The sequence below is a fragment of the Ceratotherium simum genome, chromosome 1 (genome assembly GCF_057802395.1).
Source record: "Ceratotherium simum simum isolate JZ-2026a chromosome 1, ASM5780239v1, whole genome shotgun sequence".
NCBI classification, from domain to species: Eukaryota; Metazoa; Chordata; class Mammalia; order Perissodactyla; family Rhinocerotidae; genus Ceratotherium; species Ceratotherium simum.
The window spans coordinates 98,485,269-98,500,400 of record NC_141900.1 but is presented as its reverse complement, the minus strand read 5'-3'; the positions used below and the strand labels follow the sequence as shown (position 1 = coordinate 98,500,400).

At 40.3% G+C, this 15,132-nt stretch overlaps 1 protein-coding gene across 4 annotated transcripts in view; it reads left to right on the top strand.

Annotated features, from left to right (window-relative positions):
* The window catches only part of TCAF1 (TRPM8 channel associated factor 1), a 48,881-nt gene extending 43,275 nt beyond the window's left edge, over positions 1-5,606 (top strand). For 3 of the 4 annotated variants that reach the window (XM_004430657.3, XM_087432085.1, XM_087432096.1), the window contains 2 exons: positions 176-426; positions 3,049-5,606. In XM_004430657.3, coding sequence (XP_004430714.1) covers positions 176-426; positions 3,049-3,058 — 261 coding nt within the window. In that variant the 3' untranslated portion in view covers positions 3,059-5,606. Of the gene's footprint in view, positions 1-175; positions 453-3,048 lie in introns of all 4 variants that reach the window. The other variant, XM_087432103.1, reaches the window with a different exon arrangement.
* The last annotated feature ends 9,526 nt before the right edge of the window (positions 5,607-15,132 follow it).

Genomic DNA, 15,132 nt, shown 5'->3' with positions numbered 1-15,132 from the left:
TTAAGATTAGAATGTGAGAGAGCAGCATGTGAGGCCAGCAGGTAAACCAGGAGAGGGGCAGTGATAGATATGAAAGCAGGGTCCAAGAGGTTAAATACATTAAGTTCATCGACTAGAGTGTGTGCTGGGTCTTCTTGTTGTAGATTAGATGTCTCATGCTGCTTTCTCTTTCCAGCTCCAGGAGGCCTTTGGTTGGGAGCCATTCATCCGCCTCTTTACCGAGTATCGAAACCAGACCAACTTGCCCACAGACAATGTTGACAAAATGAATCTGTGGGTGAAGATGTTCTCCCACCAAGTGCAGAAGAATCTGGCTCCGTTCTTTGAGGCCTGGGCGTGGCCTATCCAGAAGGAAGTGGCTACCAGCCTGGCCTATCTGCCTGAATGGAAGGAAAATATTATGAAATTGTACCTCCTCACACAGATGTAAGGAGTGCCCAGCGAGGTGGCAGGTAGAGAGGTTTGGGGAGGTAGGCAGAGATGGGGATTCACTCCTCGACCTCTGTCTCTTAGGGTTCTAGCCTTGTCCCCTCAGCTCATTGCCCCTGGATCTTATTATGTAGTTCTGTGTCTAGGAAGTGGGTTAAGAACACAGCAGAAAGGGGAATCACAATTTCTCAGGAGCAAGGCCTTGTGTGTATCAGTCTTCTTCCTCTGCTCTCAGCTGTCAGATGCCCTCCTGACCCTATATTGGCTCAGTTCTGAGAGCTTTGGCACCTGCTTCTATGACAGCCCTTGGTTCACCATCATGGGCTATAGCCCATAGAGGGTGGTTCTCATCCTGGCATCCTGAGGACTCTCTAGGCTTTTATTTTTGATCACTTGTTCCAAAAGCCCTGACCATAGAACCCAGCTGAAACCATGATAACCAGGCAGCTCCCTGGTGACTCATAGACTTTGCGCCTTGTGTAGCCTTCAAAGAGCTTGAAAAGCAATCTGGCATGCTAGAAAGAGCCCATAGCTAGGGTTCACTCTTGGGAAAGTCACTTTATCTCTGTACTCCCATTTCTGTGTGTGAGATGAGGATAAAAATCCCTGCTTCACAGGGTTGTTGTGAAGACTCAAGATTGATAATTCTAAAGAGGTTTGTGAATACAGTGCACGCACTCTAAGGGATTGTCTTATTTTATGCTGGTGCACAGAGCTGGGAGCTTACTCCTTCCCATTCTCTTCCTACAGCCTAGAGGTTATGATAATCATTTCTCACAGTGACTCCCTGTGGCCAAATCCCGGTTCTTTCACCTATTAGTTGTATGACTCTGGGCGAGTTCCTTAACTTTTCAGTGACTCGATTTCCTCACCTGTAAAATGAGGTGTGTGTCATAGGATTACTGTGAGGATTAAATTTCAGTACAGCTAAAAGTGATTAGAACAGTACCTGCTAGTTAGTAGGTACTGAGAAAATGTCAGCTGTCATTATTATTATCTAATTAACTAAATGTCATTGTAAAGCTAGACTTCACTTTTAGATGGCATTTACAGAGGCAGTGTCATTAACCCTATCCCATCCTGCACTTTATACACCAACCTCTGAAAGGTTTCTGGTACATTGCTTTATGAATCTAAAGGAAAGGCTCTAAATTCACAGTGGGGTTTTCATAGCTACCTGGGGTTTGGTCTCTTTCTTTAATTCTTTCTTTCAGACACAGTTTCTTCTTTGATTAAATCAAGAGTAGAAGTCACTTGAGAAACCAGAACAATTCCATGAGGGTGTTTGTCTTTAGCAAACGATGGGCATTTGGCTTAGTGACGGTGTTTATATTTCTGTAGTGACACAGATTCCTGTCATTGTCAAGAGTTACTTACCATTTTGGCCGATAAAGTCCACACACATATAGAAATCTTTACTTTGGAACAAGCTAACTGGATACAGCTGACCCAAATTTCATTTAATTACAAGACATTCAAAGATTTTCTTGTTTTCTTATAATCTTATTCAGAACCTTCCATTTCTTTGTAGTTTTAACTAGAGTTGGGGCTCTAGGATTAAGTTTTCCTTTAGCTCACTTTTTTTTTATTTGGTTATATTAATGCACCATTTTATTTGCTTTATTGGGAATTGGGTGGATGCATAGACACTAAGATTTGACCTAGATAATGTTTTTCTTTGGATTCCTTTATCATGTCATTTCTCAACCTAGAATTATTTTCCCTTATTTCATGAATATCTATGATCTAGGTGTTTTAAACATAGATGTTGAATATTCATCCAACATTTAAAATAATTGCTATCAATTAGTAGGGTGTTATATGCCAAGCATTGTACTGGTTCCTTTATATAGATGGTTTCATTTAATCTTCACAATAATCTTATGAGATGGAAACTTATCACTCCCGTTTTAGGAATGAACAAACTGAATTTTATGGAGATCAAGTAAATTGCCTAAGGCTACATTGCTAATAAGTGGGAGATCTGGGTTTGAACGCAGGCATTCTGATTACAGAATGGGTGTTAGTAACTACAGTGCTTTGAATAACTAAATAAATGAGTAAATGAAGAAACCAGGCAGCAAACAGAAGGACCTTTATGTCCCTACCTGCCAGAGGTTTGGCTGCTTGTACTTAGCCCTCATCTAATTTTATCAGAACAAAAAGTCCCTTTGTTTATCCCAAATGCCAGTTCAGAGGAAGAATTTGAGGTAGGCGCCTGAAGTACTTCCCAATAGACAGTGCTGGGATGACCCCTTTAGCATCAACCAAGTCTTTTAGGCTCTGGGTTATTCAAGTTTCAGTCATTCTCTCTAGGGCACCATGAAAGCATTCTGCTAGCTATTGGATTTTGAATCGTGGGTTATTTTGGTCAAGTGCCTGACTCCCAAAAGCCCCAGACATTGCATGTTCTCAGAAGGGAAATTAGATCCTCAGTCATTTAGAATAATATTTGTATCCATTCTGGCCCTCTTTAGTCCATTTTCAGCAGTACAGCCCTGGGGATCTTTTAAAAATATAAAGCTATCCGTGTCACTCCCCTGTCTAAAAGCTTCCAGTGGGACTTTGAATTTAAGATGATGAACTGAACATGTAAGTTTACCTCCCCTCCCTCTCCAGGCCCCACTGAAACTGAAGTCAAGAAATACGAAAGAAAATTGACACATCTCAGCAAAGAAAAATGGATGGATGTGAATATATGTGAAGAAGATCTCAACACATTTCTGGAAGAGAGAAAGTAGATGAAGCGTGATAATGAATGAAAGAGTGAAGATACCCTTCAGACAGAACAACATAACCCCAGAGAGACTTGGGCATCTGAAAAGTCTATCTACTAAAGAATTATACCAGTTGTAAAATTGAACCCCATCCCATTCTACCCGAACCCTTGTGCGCAGAACACAGGCAGTCTGCAATTGTTGCCAGTTAAAAATCTGTTGTTGTTGTTGTTGTTGTTGTTGTTTGTGTAAAGGAACTGAATAAACTGCCTGAGGAGAGGTAGGAGTTGGTGCAGCAGAATAAAATTTCTCTGTTTGTGGAAATAAGTGAACCCTAGTCTATCAGCGAATTCTCTGACAGTTGAAACCCCTCCTTAAGTACTCAAGTGCTTCTAGTGAGAAAGAGGCTTAGTGGAGAAACAGACCCAACCATACAAGGGCAGAGGAAACTCTGCCCACCACCCACACCAACTCCTAAAAAAGTCAGCAGTTACATTGATTCTTAAATGCAAATGATCAGCTAGAAATTCCCAGATATTGTGCATTGGGAGAGCAGGGGGGGACCAAGGGAGAAGCATGTAAGAAGAATAACCAATTAGAATTAGGAAAATTGAAAATACAACAAACTCTGGAGGAAACAAAGTTATCATGGAAAAAATAACTTAAAAATCTAGGTATATCTTCAGAGAGATCTGAGGTGCATTTGTAAGACGAAAACAGGATGCTACAAAAAAAGGAAAAACTCTGAGAATAAGAATAGCCCTTGGAAAATGAAATAAAACTGCCAAAAATATCCAGTAGACAGGCTGGAAAATAAAGTTGAGGGAACCTCCTTAGATATAGAGCAAAAAGAAATAGCAGAAAATATGAAGAAAGGAAAGACATAGACAATCAATATCTAACCGTTAGGAGTTTCTGGAAGAGAGAAAATAGAAAATATAGGTGAAGAAGTAAAAAGGAAAAGGATTGAAGAACAGAAAGAACAAGGGGCCCCAGTACAACCTACATCTAAACACAGTTTTGTGAAATTTTGGAATATTAAGGATGGAGGGAAGACGTTAAAAGTGCCCAGAGAGAAAATAAAATTACATCATCATAATTAGCTCAGCTGAAAAGGGATGAGAAATAGACTGGCAACAAATTTTCAACAACAACGCTGAATGGAATGCCAATGGAGCAATATCCTCACAGATCTTACAGAAAATTTACTTACCCAGAATTCCATAGCAAGCCAAACTGTCAAGAGTCAAGTCAAAATAGACATTTTCTGACATGCAAGTTTTCAGAAAGTCTGCCTCCTTTGCACCTTTACTGAGGAAGTACCTTGAGGAAGTTCTCCAGCAAAATGAGGATGAAAACCAGGAAAGAGGAAGAAATGGAATCCAGAAAACAATGGATCTCACCCAGGATGTCTCATTCTAGAGTGGCAGATAGCCAACAGGGTATCTGTCACTCTAGAGTGACAGTGATCCAGCAGACCCATTTCAGATGAGAGTGCACAGTCTCAGGCTCTCTGGGAAGAATATGCGTTCTGTGTCACAGACGGTATCATTGAGAAGCTGGAATGTTTGAAAATACAGAAGACCTACATTCTTTAGTCAACAAAAAAGAAAGGCAAAACAAAAATATGTCAAGAAATTCAGGTCCAATTATAAAACAAACACAAAAAATACTCGTGAAATGTTGGAAGAGACTCGATTTGACATGGGCGGTAGGTATATTTCCTTTCAAGTGGCGCAGGCAGCATGGCATTGGATGTGTATGGAAGAACATATCTTAGTTTCTGCTTGGCTTTCAGTAAACAGTATTTACATAGCCAAAATAACGTAGATGCTATTTTTTGGTGTTCAGTGTTCTCTGATCAGCCTATAGACAAACATGAAAGGCTTAATTTTTTATTCGGAACTGAAATTGAAAATAATTGATCCTGACAAGTTAAGGAAAAAAGAGCAGAAAGAGGTTGAGAATTAGTTGAGGGAAGAGAGGTGGAAGGAAGAGTAGGGCTTCTTATATATTCAAAGTGGGGGTGGAAAAAGAAAGTCTCCAGTTGATGGAACAAGAACTAGAAGATTGGTATACTGTTCAAGGCTATAAATTAAACCAATAGAAGTATTAAAAATGACATATCTATTAACAATTTGGGAAAGGATGGACAAAGGAAAAGTGGGGCTAGTATAAGTTAGATCCTTATCTTTTGTAATGAGGAATTATTAAAGATTGTCTAAAGTTAATAAGTCAAGAAATTATTGTTCAAACATATTATTTAATGTTAGGAAATTAGTTATCAGAAGATCTAAAAATAGAAATTGTTAAATGCATTGCCTCTAGGGAATGGGACTAGGGTTAAAAAGGGTGGGGGTGGGGGGAACTGTGTTTTTCATTTTAAGTCCTGTATTATTTAATTTTTTACCTTGTGCATGTATTACTTTGAAAAATTTTTAATAAACTCAAATAAAAATCCTTCAGTGGCTTCATATTGACTTAGATACAGTCCAACCAAAACCCTTAAAATGGCTTATGAGGCCTTCAGGTATCTGGATCCACCTGATGTGTCCAGGCTCATCATATCTCCCCATTACTCTCTAGTTCTAGCAACACTAAATATCCTCCAGCTCTTCAAACACACTTCACCTTCTCCTGTTTCTACAGGTGTTCCACAAAGAGCAAAGCCTGCCCCGGATTTTACCGTGTGTGTGGTGATTAAGTTTACTGTCTAGAAGGTTTTTGATGTATGTGGAGTGAATGAATAGGGTGTTGCATGAAGATTTCCAACTAATGTTCTTTCCAAGAAGGCATACTATCTGTCTCTGTCCCGGGTAGCATTTCAAGACCATAATGGGGCTGTAAGCTTTCCTGTACTCCTATTCATTTGACAATTTTAATAAGTTTTAGTCGTATATGAAGCGAGGTGGTGTCAGAGAATTTTCCTCCATCTCAGTCTCCTTGGTAAGTTCTTTGCCACTTTATCTGAACATCATAATCTGTTTTCAGCTATTTTTCTGCTGTATTTGGGAGAAGCAGTCAACTATCTAGTGGAAATCTTCAGCTCCCAGGTTTCTTGTATCCTGCTACTCCTAGTCTCTCGCTGGCCTTTCCTTAACTCCATTACTTTACTTTCTATTGTTGTGTAACTCCCAAGGCCAACAAGCTCTCTGATGAGTACTGGCCTTACAGCTAATCTTCAACAGCTGCATTTATTGGAAATCCATCCTATCTCCTTTTCATAAGATCAATCTCTGATATACTTAGTTCCTAAACCAATGTCCCCACCTGATGTTACAACCTCACCTAATGTATGTGCCTAGCAGGCCAATAGGTAACCGGATATGGCCTTAGATGTTGACTATTTTTGCTGACAAAAGTAACACACCCTATCCCTTCTTTAAAGACTACTTCACTCCTGTGTTTTTTATTCCGTCAAAGCTTTTGGACCCCTGCTTGGCTTCCATTTTGAAAAGGATTTCTTTCTTTGACCCACGTCATTGGCATCAATCTTCCAAGTGTGGTAGAGGAGGGGTGGGGGGTGATCCTCAGCTTTCCAGAAATCTAACTACACACACAAAAACTCCACGTCTAGTTCAAGAGAGCTATAGAAATGCTACTTAAGCATTTGGATTCTTGTGAACTTGAATGCTGTAAAGAAGCATTTCTCTGAGAGGAAAGCTTGAGTGGTTTAAGTTATTGTCAATGTTCTATCCTCATATTGGGTGGTTGGTTTCATAGGTGTTCATTACATTAGAAATAAATAGAATAAATGAATGAGTAAATTAAAAAGCCATGCATTGACCAATGATGACAGTATTAGGAGCCGAGGATTAGGTTAATACATCCAGAGGGCCATTAAAATGTTACTCCCGTTCATCTGAACTATAAAGGAAGTCAAATGTATATAACTTTAAGAAATAGGTACATGTAGGTACTAAAAATTTCTTTCCATGGACTGCCTAAATTTTGACATGTAATTCACAGATTGCCAAAATTATTTAGTATAATTTGAGATCTGAGATAGTGCCAAAATGGTGGGGGCGGAGGGCAAAATGGTCAAACATACAATATAAAAACATGTAATTGAAGGGGTCTAGAAAAGGCCCCAGAGAGAGAAGATACCCACCCCCACCCTCACCCCCACCCTGCCTGTCCTCAACGCAACCTGTAGTCCAGGCCCCAAAGAGACACAGCAGGCTATACCTATGCCTGGTCCTGTTATCTGTGAACTGTTGTTGAAACGAGTCAGGAACCTGAAAAGAGGTCTTAAACTTCCCTCACCCTCCATCAAGGTAAATAGCTGTTTTTTTAGAAGGAGAGGAAACGCCGACTTTTTATTTATTTTTTTACATAGAGTTTCTCCTTTTGTTCTTGCTGTCAGTGCAGCCTAGAGCCAAAATGTTACAAAGGAAACAATAATAAGCCTTAATTAAGGCTTTTGACATTTAATCACAAGACCACTGGCACTATGAGCTTGTTTATTGATAACAAAGCAAACTTAAATCTCAGGTCCTTATAAGAAATACTTTGAGATAAACTATGAAAGGGCAAACAGCTAACTCATGTCAGTAGTGTTGGAGTCACCTTAGGATCAAGTCTAGTGGATCTCTGGAACTGGATAAAGAAGGGCTTTTAATGGGATGGGGAGGAGAGCATATCCTCAGGGATAACATGATATTAATGCCCTCTAGCCAAAGACCACCAGGAACACACCTGTAGTGGAACAAGTTGGATTTATTACTCATTTCAGCTAGGGCCACAGGGAACTTTGGGCATCTCAGTGAAAGAGTGTTAGAAAGAACCCGTTATAGGATTTGGGCTTTGAGTGGATAATTTTGGGGAGGGTCCAAGACGGCAAGGCTTTGTTCTGGATTGGATGGTGTAAGAAGAAGAGGCAATTCTATAATTACCTCAGTAAATCTCATCTATCAGGAGGGCTGACTGAAGGTGTAATTGTTTTTCTAAAAAAGCAGCAGTCACTTTACTTTAGACAAAAGAGAGGGATGTTTGATATTTTGTAGTTGCCCAGAGATTTTGTTTTTGTCTTACTTTATCGTGGTCTCAGAGTGACGTTGTCTGAGGTTGATGTTCTGTGAAATTGTTTATGTACAAACAGGAGAACAACATGGCCCAGCTGAGTGTGTTAGACAAGTTCCTAGATATCAGGGCCTGCTTTTCTTTCTTTCTAAATGCAAAAGAGCCTTTGTTCCTCTTATAGAAGATTAAAATCTGCATTTCTCTTGATTGTGCATAATGGATAAACTGGAAAAAACATTAATATCACAAGGTACACAAGAGGTACCCTGGGAAAGGATGGCTCCCTAATGATCCCCTAATGAACAAAATGAAGTTGAGACAATGTGTCAATACTTATGGGTCACTTACTTATCATCTGAAACTCCCCACTCCTTCTGAAACACAGATTCCCTGAACCATTCCTGGAAGGAATAGGAAGTAGTCATTAGGGTAGCAGTTTGCTTTTACCTAGGAGGAATACAATATACCTCTACAATCCATGTAAATTCACTTACTAACTGCTATAATTGGGCCACACAGAAGGAATTAAAATTTAAAACAGAAGCTGAAAGATGCCTTTCCATTAGATATATAATGCTTTGATAAAAAGGGGAGCAGAAACCATTTTATCCAGTGCTCAAACTTCCCCCATTGAATTTAGGATCTCTGTGAGACAGCAGACAAAGGTAGTCAAGTTCTGTGGCCTCACCCAGATTTTAAATATTTTTTTAGCACAAAACTAGATCAAGCCACTAGAAAATACTTTCCTAAATTAAATTAAAATCCTTCCTGTTTTATCTGCCCTCTTTTAAGAAGCATTCATAACATGTTTCTTAAGCATTCATAAAATCATAAAATTTTGGCTTCCGTAAGATGCATATCCCACATTTGCGCATCCTCTTCCATTCTAGCCATCATGTCACTAAAAAATTTATTTAATAAGAATTTATTGAACACCTACTACAATGCTAGTTACTGTTACAGGGTCTGGAGATATAAACATAGTAAAGCTCCTGCCCTCATAGTGCTATGTTCCAGTTTGAATATAAATGAACAAATAAACATATGTCAGGTGTGATAAGTACTATGAAGGCATATAAAACTAAGTAGTGATGGGGAAGACAGTGTTCTGGGGTAGGGGACTGGACAATGGGTATGTTTGCTACTTTATGTAGTGAGGTCCAGGAAAGCCTCTCTGATAAGGTGACATTTGAGCAGGTTCTTGAAGGAAATAATGGAGCCAACCAGGCAGATAATTCAAGGCAAAGAGAGGTGAAATGATAGCTGGCGTACTGAGAGCAGCAAGACAGACATGAGTTTCATTCCTATAAGAATCGATAGTTACTTTCTCAGGTGTAAGTCTTGATCACAGAATCCTGACCTACCTTATGATAGGAACTATTGACCTCATGGAAACTCACAACTTGTGGATGTCTCTCAGACTTCAAAGTCAAGGCACACTTCACAGTGAATTTTGCAGCTTTTCCCCTCTGAAATTTCTCTATAACTAAAGAGTAAGAGGGGCTTATCTCAGCGGTTGCTGTGGCTTCTACCAAAGGTACTAAAAGGAGACACGACTATACTTTTATATACATTTCTGGGCCCCTGTCAACGGCCCAATAGATCCAATAACAAGTGGAATTTGGAACCGAATTCATATGAAGAAAATTGATCTGGAAACAATTGACTAAATTTGCATAGCAATGAAAGTTTTAGTCTGACATACTGATGTCCATTAGGACAAATGTGGAGAGAGTAGGGGGAAACAAACTCAGTTATTCCTGGCTTCTCACTCCATATCCCCCTTTCCCCTCATTAAGCTGAATGATGTCCATTAGACCTCAGTTAAAATTAAAAGACACTTTGGTCACAAGTCTCAGTATAAAACGGAAAGCCTTGAGAAGGAAGACCTTGATGTCACAGGAACTTTCGAATTAATCAATTTTTTTTGTTTGTTTTTTGGGGTTTATTTGCAATGGAAGATTCGCCCCAAGCTAATATCTGTTGCCAATCTTCCTCCTTTTTTCTTCCTTTTTCCTCCCCAAAGCCCTAGCACATACTTGTGTATAGTTGTAGGTTCTTCTATGTGAGCCGCTGCCACAACATGGCCACTGACAGACAAGTTGTGTGGTTCTGTGGCCGAGAACCAAACCCAGGCTGCCGAAGTGGAGCACGCCAAACCTCAACCAGTAGGCCATCAGGGCTGGCTCTGGAATAAATCAATTTGGAAATAATTTTTACATGTGCAGAAAACAATAGAAAATAACATTGCTGGTCCCACAGGACTAGGAATTTGACACCCTCTCTTTGTAGGAATTTTGTTGTGGAGATATTGGCCTTCCATGACTCCCAATTCCCATATGTTAACCCCTCTGGCGTCTTGGTATCTGCAACCCTTGTGGGTTTGTGCATGAAGACATATAAACTACACCAGTGTGGGTTCAATTATAGGAAATTGGATCTGTTGTGTGCCTACCCAATGGGTCTGATATTTCAGAGCCAGAGGAAAAACATCCACTCTCAGCCTTGGGCTAAGTCAGCTCCACTGGCTCCTGGTGACTGAAGTCTTCAGTACAAAATCAAACTTTATATCTGACCTGGAGATGGGAGGAGTTTAGAAATGTAAGAAGACCCTTCTTGTTCATTCTGGAGGAAGAAAGTGTCAGCATGGATATCTCCGGAGTGGTAGTGCTATGTTCTAAGATACCCTCTGTGATTGGAATATTACTGGCTCCTACGACATATTCTACACACTTATGATCAAAAATGAAAATATATGCCTAGGTTAATTTCACAAATACACCAAAAGAGAATATAAAAGCTTTTATAACTCTGAGTTAGGGCTGGCCACTAACTTGGCCACTTCAAGAGAAGCAGCAAACTCCAGCTTCGTTGCTTTAAATAAATAGGCAGGCAGGAACTTGCCCTTGGAGACAGACATGCTATAATTTGAGTAAAGGTTATCATACCTGCACTAAATAATGAACAACATAGTGGGTGAGGCTTTCATAAATACTCCCAAGTTAATTCCTTTGCTCTTTACTCCCTCTACAACACAATTTTAGTAATACACTTGAGCGTTTTAATGTTAGGATATATAACTATAACAGTACTTGTGTGAGCCTGGGTCCTCCAAGAGGCAGAAGCCGAGATCAGATGTGCAAGAGATTTATTAACGGAAACACCTGTGAGAGAAAATGGAGAGGGACCCAGAGGAGGCCGGGAGAGCCATCAGACTGTGATATAGGTTTAACCCTTGTGAAGCAGAGAGTGGAGGAAGGAAAGGCTTACACTGACTGCAGTGCAGGTCTCAGAAAGTTGCCAAGGCTGATGGAGAGTCCTTGAGCCAAAGTAATCCATCAGAAGAGTCCCGTGTCTTCCAGGAATGAGCCTGGCTTAGTACCCCGGCCATACTTAATCACTGGCTAGGAGAAGCCCCGGGCAGCATGGCCTTGGTGTCAAGGATTCCATAGGACACCAGCTGGGGCCGTCTGTCAATCACACACCGGCTCCCTGAGTTGGAGATCTAAGTGGAGCATTTTCATGGCCACCACAGTACTTACTCTTAAAACAGCTGTAGACACCTGTTCTGGATCATCTTAAATAGTGACTTGGTAAACCTCCCCAGTGACTCACACCAGTAAATGCACATAGCTTGATTTACCCATCTCTGTTCTTAAATTAGAGTATGGCTAATCCTTTCCAGATTCTTGAGACCATTCAGGGAAAGAATATATAAGACCACATTAAGTTTAACGTGTAACTAAAAATAATTGAAGGAGGCCCATGACTATTAATACTCGCCCGTAACTGGAAAGCATATGTATGAAGAAATCCCTGCATTTTGCTTCGTGAATAACTGGAGTTACTGCAGGGATTTCCCTCTATTTACAAAAATGGATGATGTACCACTGGTAATGATCGTAATTCTGTTATTCTGTGTATGCCTCTTGCATATGCTGGACAATTAAGTATCATATTGTTTACATTTATTATGTATAACTCAGAAAGTTGCAGTGCAAAGGGTATGGATTAGCATGCTTGGCTTAAGCTAATACATATCTATCCTTGGAACTGAAAATGGCTTCATTTTCCCCCGAAAGTGGGGAGAGGTGGATTATCTGAACAAAATTGGGATTTGGTTAGAATGGACAGTGGAGGTGGGGTAGGAAATAGATGTTGAGGAGCTAATCTCAGTGTTTCCTACATGGCATTTCTTAAAAACTTTCCTCCGGCCTGTAGACTACAATCAAAACTCCTTAGCATGGCAGCTAAATTCCTTCAAAACCTGGCCCAAACGCCTCTTTCAGAGCTAGGACTATGCAAGTCCTGTTAACAAGTTTCAGGCACGATGAACATGTTGTCTTTCCCTAATCAAGCTTTTCACATTCACATCTCCATGCTGTGGACTGTGATATAGCCTCATCTTCTAAGGCCCTCCACTCTTCTCTGCCCACAAAGATCACAGATATTTTTCAAAGTGAAGTTTTATTGTCACCTCCTCTGTAAATTCATCTCTGATACATTGGTTAGAAATAATTGCTTCTTCCTTTCTGTTCCCTTGCACTTAATTGGCAGTCAATTTTAGCACCTACATAAATCCATCTGATGTTACAGTTGTTTCACATCCACTCTCTCTAGACTTATTGACAATAGTATCATCTCCACGTCCCAGAGTGCCTCACAAGACATGTGCCCAGTGAGAATATGCTGACTTTCACGGAGTAGTCTGTTTGCTCCTAGGTGGAGGGAAGGGTCTGGGGTCTGCACCTTCACAGGAGCAATGACCCTTTAGTCAGACTCGTGCTGGTCACCAGCTGTCATTTCCCAGGTTTTTAATGGACGTTTATACTGTGCCCTTGGTTGTTTGGTTTCCATTCTTCAGCCAACTCCTGCTCCCTGATGTAGGTACCTAGGTGATGGCGGGCCTGCTTCAGCTCTCTGACCCTGAAAAAACCCTTTGTCGAAAGCCCTTCTATTAGATCAACACCAAAATACTCTCAGGAGTCTTCTAGAAAAATAGTGGTCCTTTACCATTAAAAGTGAGACTGACATAGGTAGAGACTGGTTAAAACCTAAAGGCACAAACACACAAAAGAGACCCTGAATTCAGTGTTTGACATGGAACTTTCCTGACCACTCCCTCAGTGTACATCTCCCATTTGCTTCCCAAAGGTCAACTGTTTCCTGGTATGAGACCTAAGAAATCAGCTAACCTTACCTCACATTGGGCTTCCATCCTGAAGTATTCTGAAATCCTGATGGTCTCATCCAAAGCACCTCCCTTGTGTAGGATTGTCCTTGCTCTTTCTTTCTGAAACTTGACTGCATTTGGTCCTCTGCCAAACAGGTTTCCACTAGTCCTCCAAAGACTCAGTTACTTGCTCACTAATTTAACAGACATCTCTTGAAGATTCACTGTATACTTATTCATTTATTCAACATACATTTATGTATTTGTTAAGACAGCAAAGCCTACTACATGTCAGAAATGAAACCAGCCAATGAGGACCCAATGGTGGGCAAAAAGGAGACGAACTCTACCCTCACAGCATGAGAAGCTATGAGAGAGACCAACGCTAATCGAATGATCATACAAATACATGCAAAATTACAACCTGGATAAGAACTAAGAAGCAGAGGTATTTGGTATAGTCAGGAGGAGGATTGGGGGTAGTCTGGAGGTTAGGAATGTCTTTTCTAGGGAAGTGATGACTGAGCTAAGATAAGAAAAAGTTGTTTTCTAGGAGAAGGAAATTTCACTTTGGTCGGAGGGAACGTTACATATTGAGTAAACTTAAAGAAAACCTTGGAGCTGGAGTACTGGGAGAAAAGAGGAACCACAGTGTTAAATAAGGCTGGAGACCTAAGTGGGCTGGAGACCACGTGGAGGCTGTATACCGAGGTCAAGAGTCTGAGGCAAGTGGGAAGCCATGACATGGTTTTATGTAGGGAGCTGGCATGACCAGACTTGAACATTAGAATGAACCCTCACTGCAGTGTCAAGAGTGGATGAGCATGGTATGGGGGGGGGGGATGCAGGGAGCTCAATTAGGGGGCCACTGCAGTAGGAGAGATACCCATGGTTTGATATAGGGCAGAGGTGCGGAAATGGGACAAAAGATTTTCGAGAGATAGATAGTAGGACTTGGTAAGAGTTCAATTCTAAGAAGGACTGATTGAGGAATGAATAGCACAGCCCATGGGGGGCGGGTAGGACATGGGACTTCCCACGAGCATGGATTAACTCTATGCTAGAGCCTCCAATGTGTTGCCTCTTAGTTCTATTTTATCATCTAGAATACAGTTTTAGTGATTTTAACTAGTGATATTATTAACTTCTCCTAGCCAAAACTGTATGTGACCATTTCTTCCCAGAAACATTTATGTTTTTCTTTATTTTTAGTGATACAAATAATACAAGTTAAGAACTATAGAAGATGAAAAGGGAAAGTGCTCTTCTCCCTTCCCAAACACCCTGGAATCAGTTATCAGAGGTAACCACGGTTATCAAGTTCTTCTGGGATCCTTCAAGACATTTTCTGTGCCTTTACACTCACTCACACACACACACACACACACACACACAGAAGCTGTGCATCTGTATACTAACTATATTAATGAGATAATATTATGCACACTAACCAACACATTTTAAACATTAAACTTTTAAACTTTCCCATATTAGGATTCACAGATCTACCTCATTTCTTTTAACAGTTGGAAAGTGTTCCACTATATGATATATCTTAATTTAACCACTAACTTTTTTTTTTTTTAATTTTTTGTTTATTGCAGTAACATTGGTTTATAACATTGTAAAAATTTCAGGTGTACATCATTGTACTTCTATTTCTGCATAGATTACATCATGTTCACCACCAAAATACTAATTACAACCCTTCACCACACACATGTACCGAATTATCCCTTTCACCCTCCTCCCTCCCCCCTTCCCCTCTGCTAACCACCAATCCAATCTCTG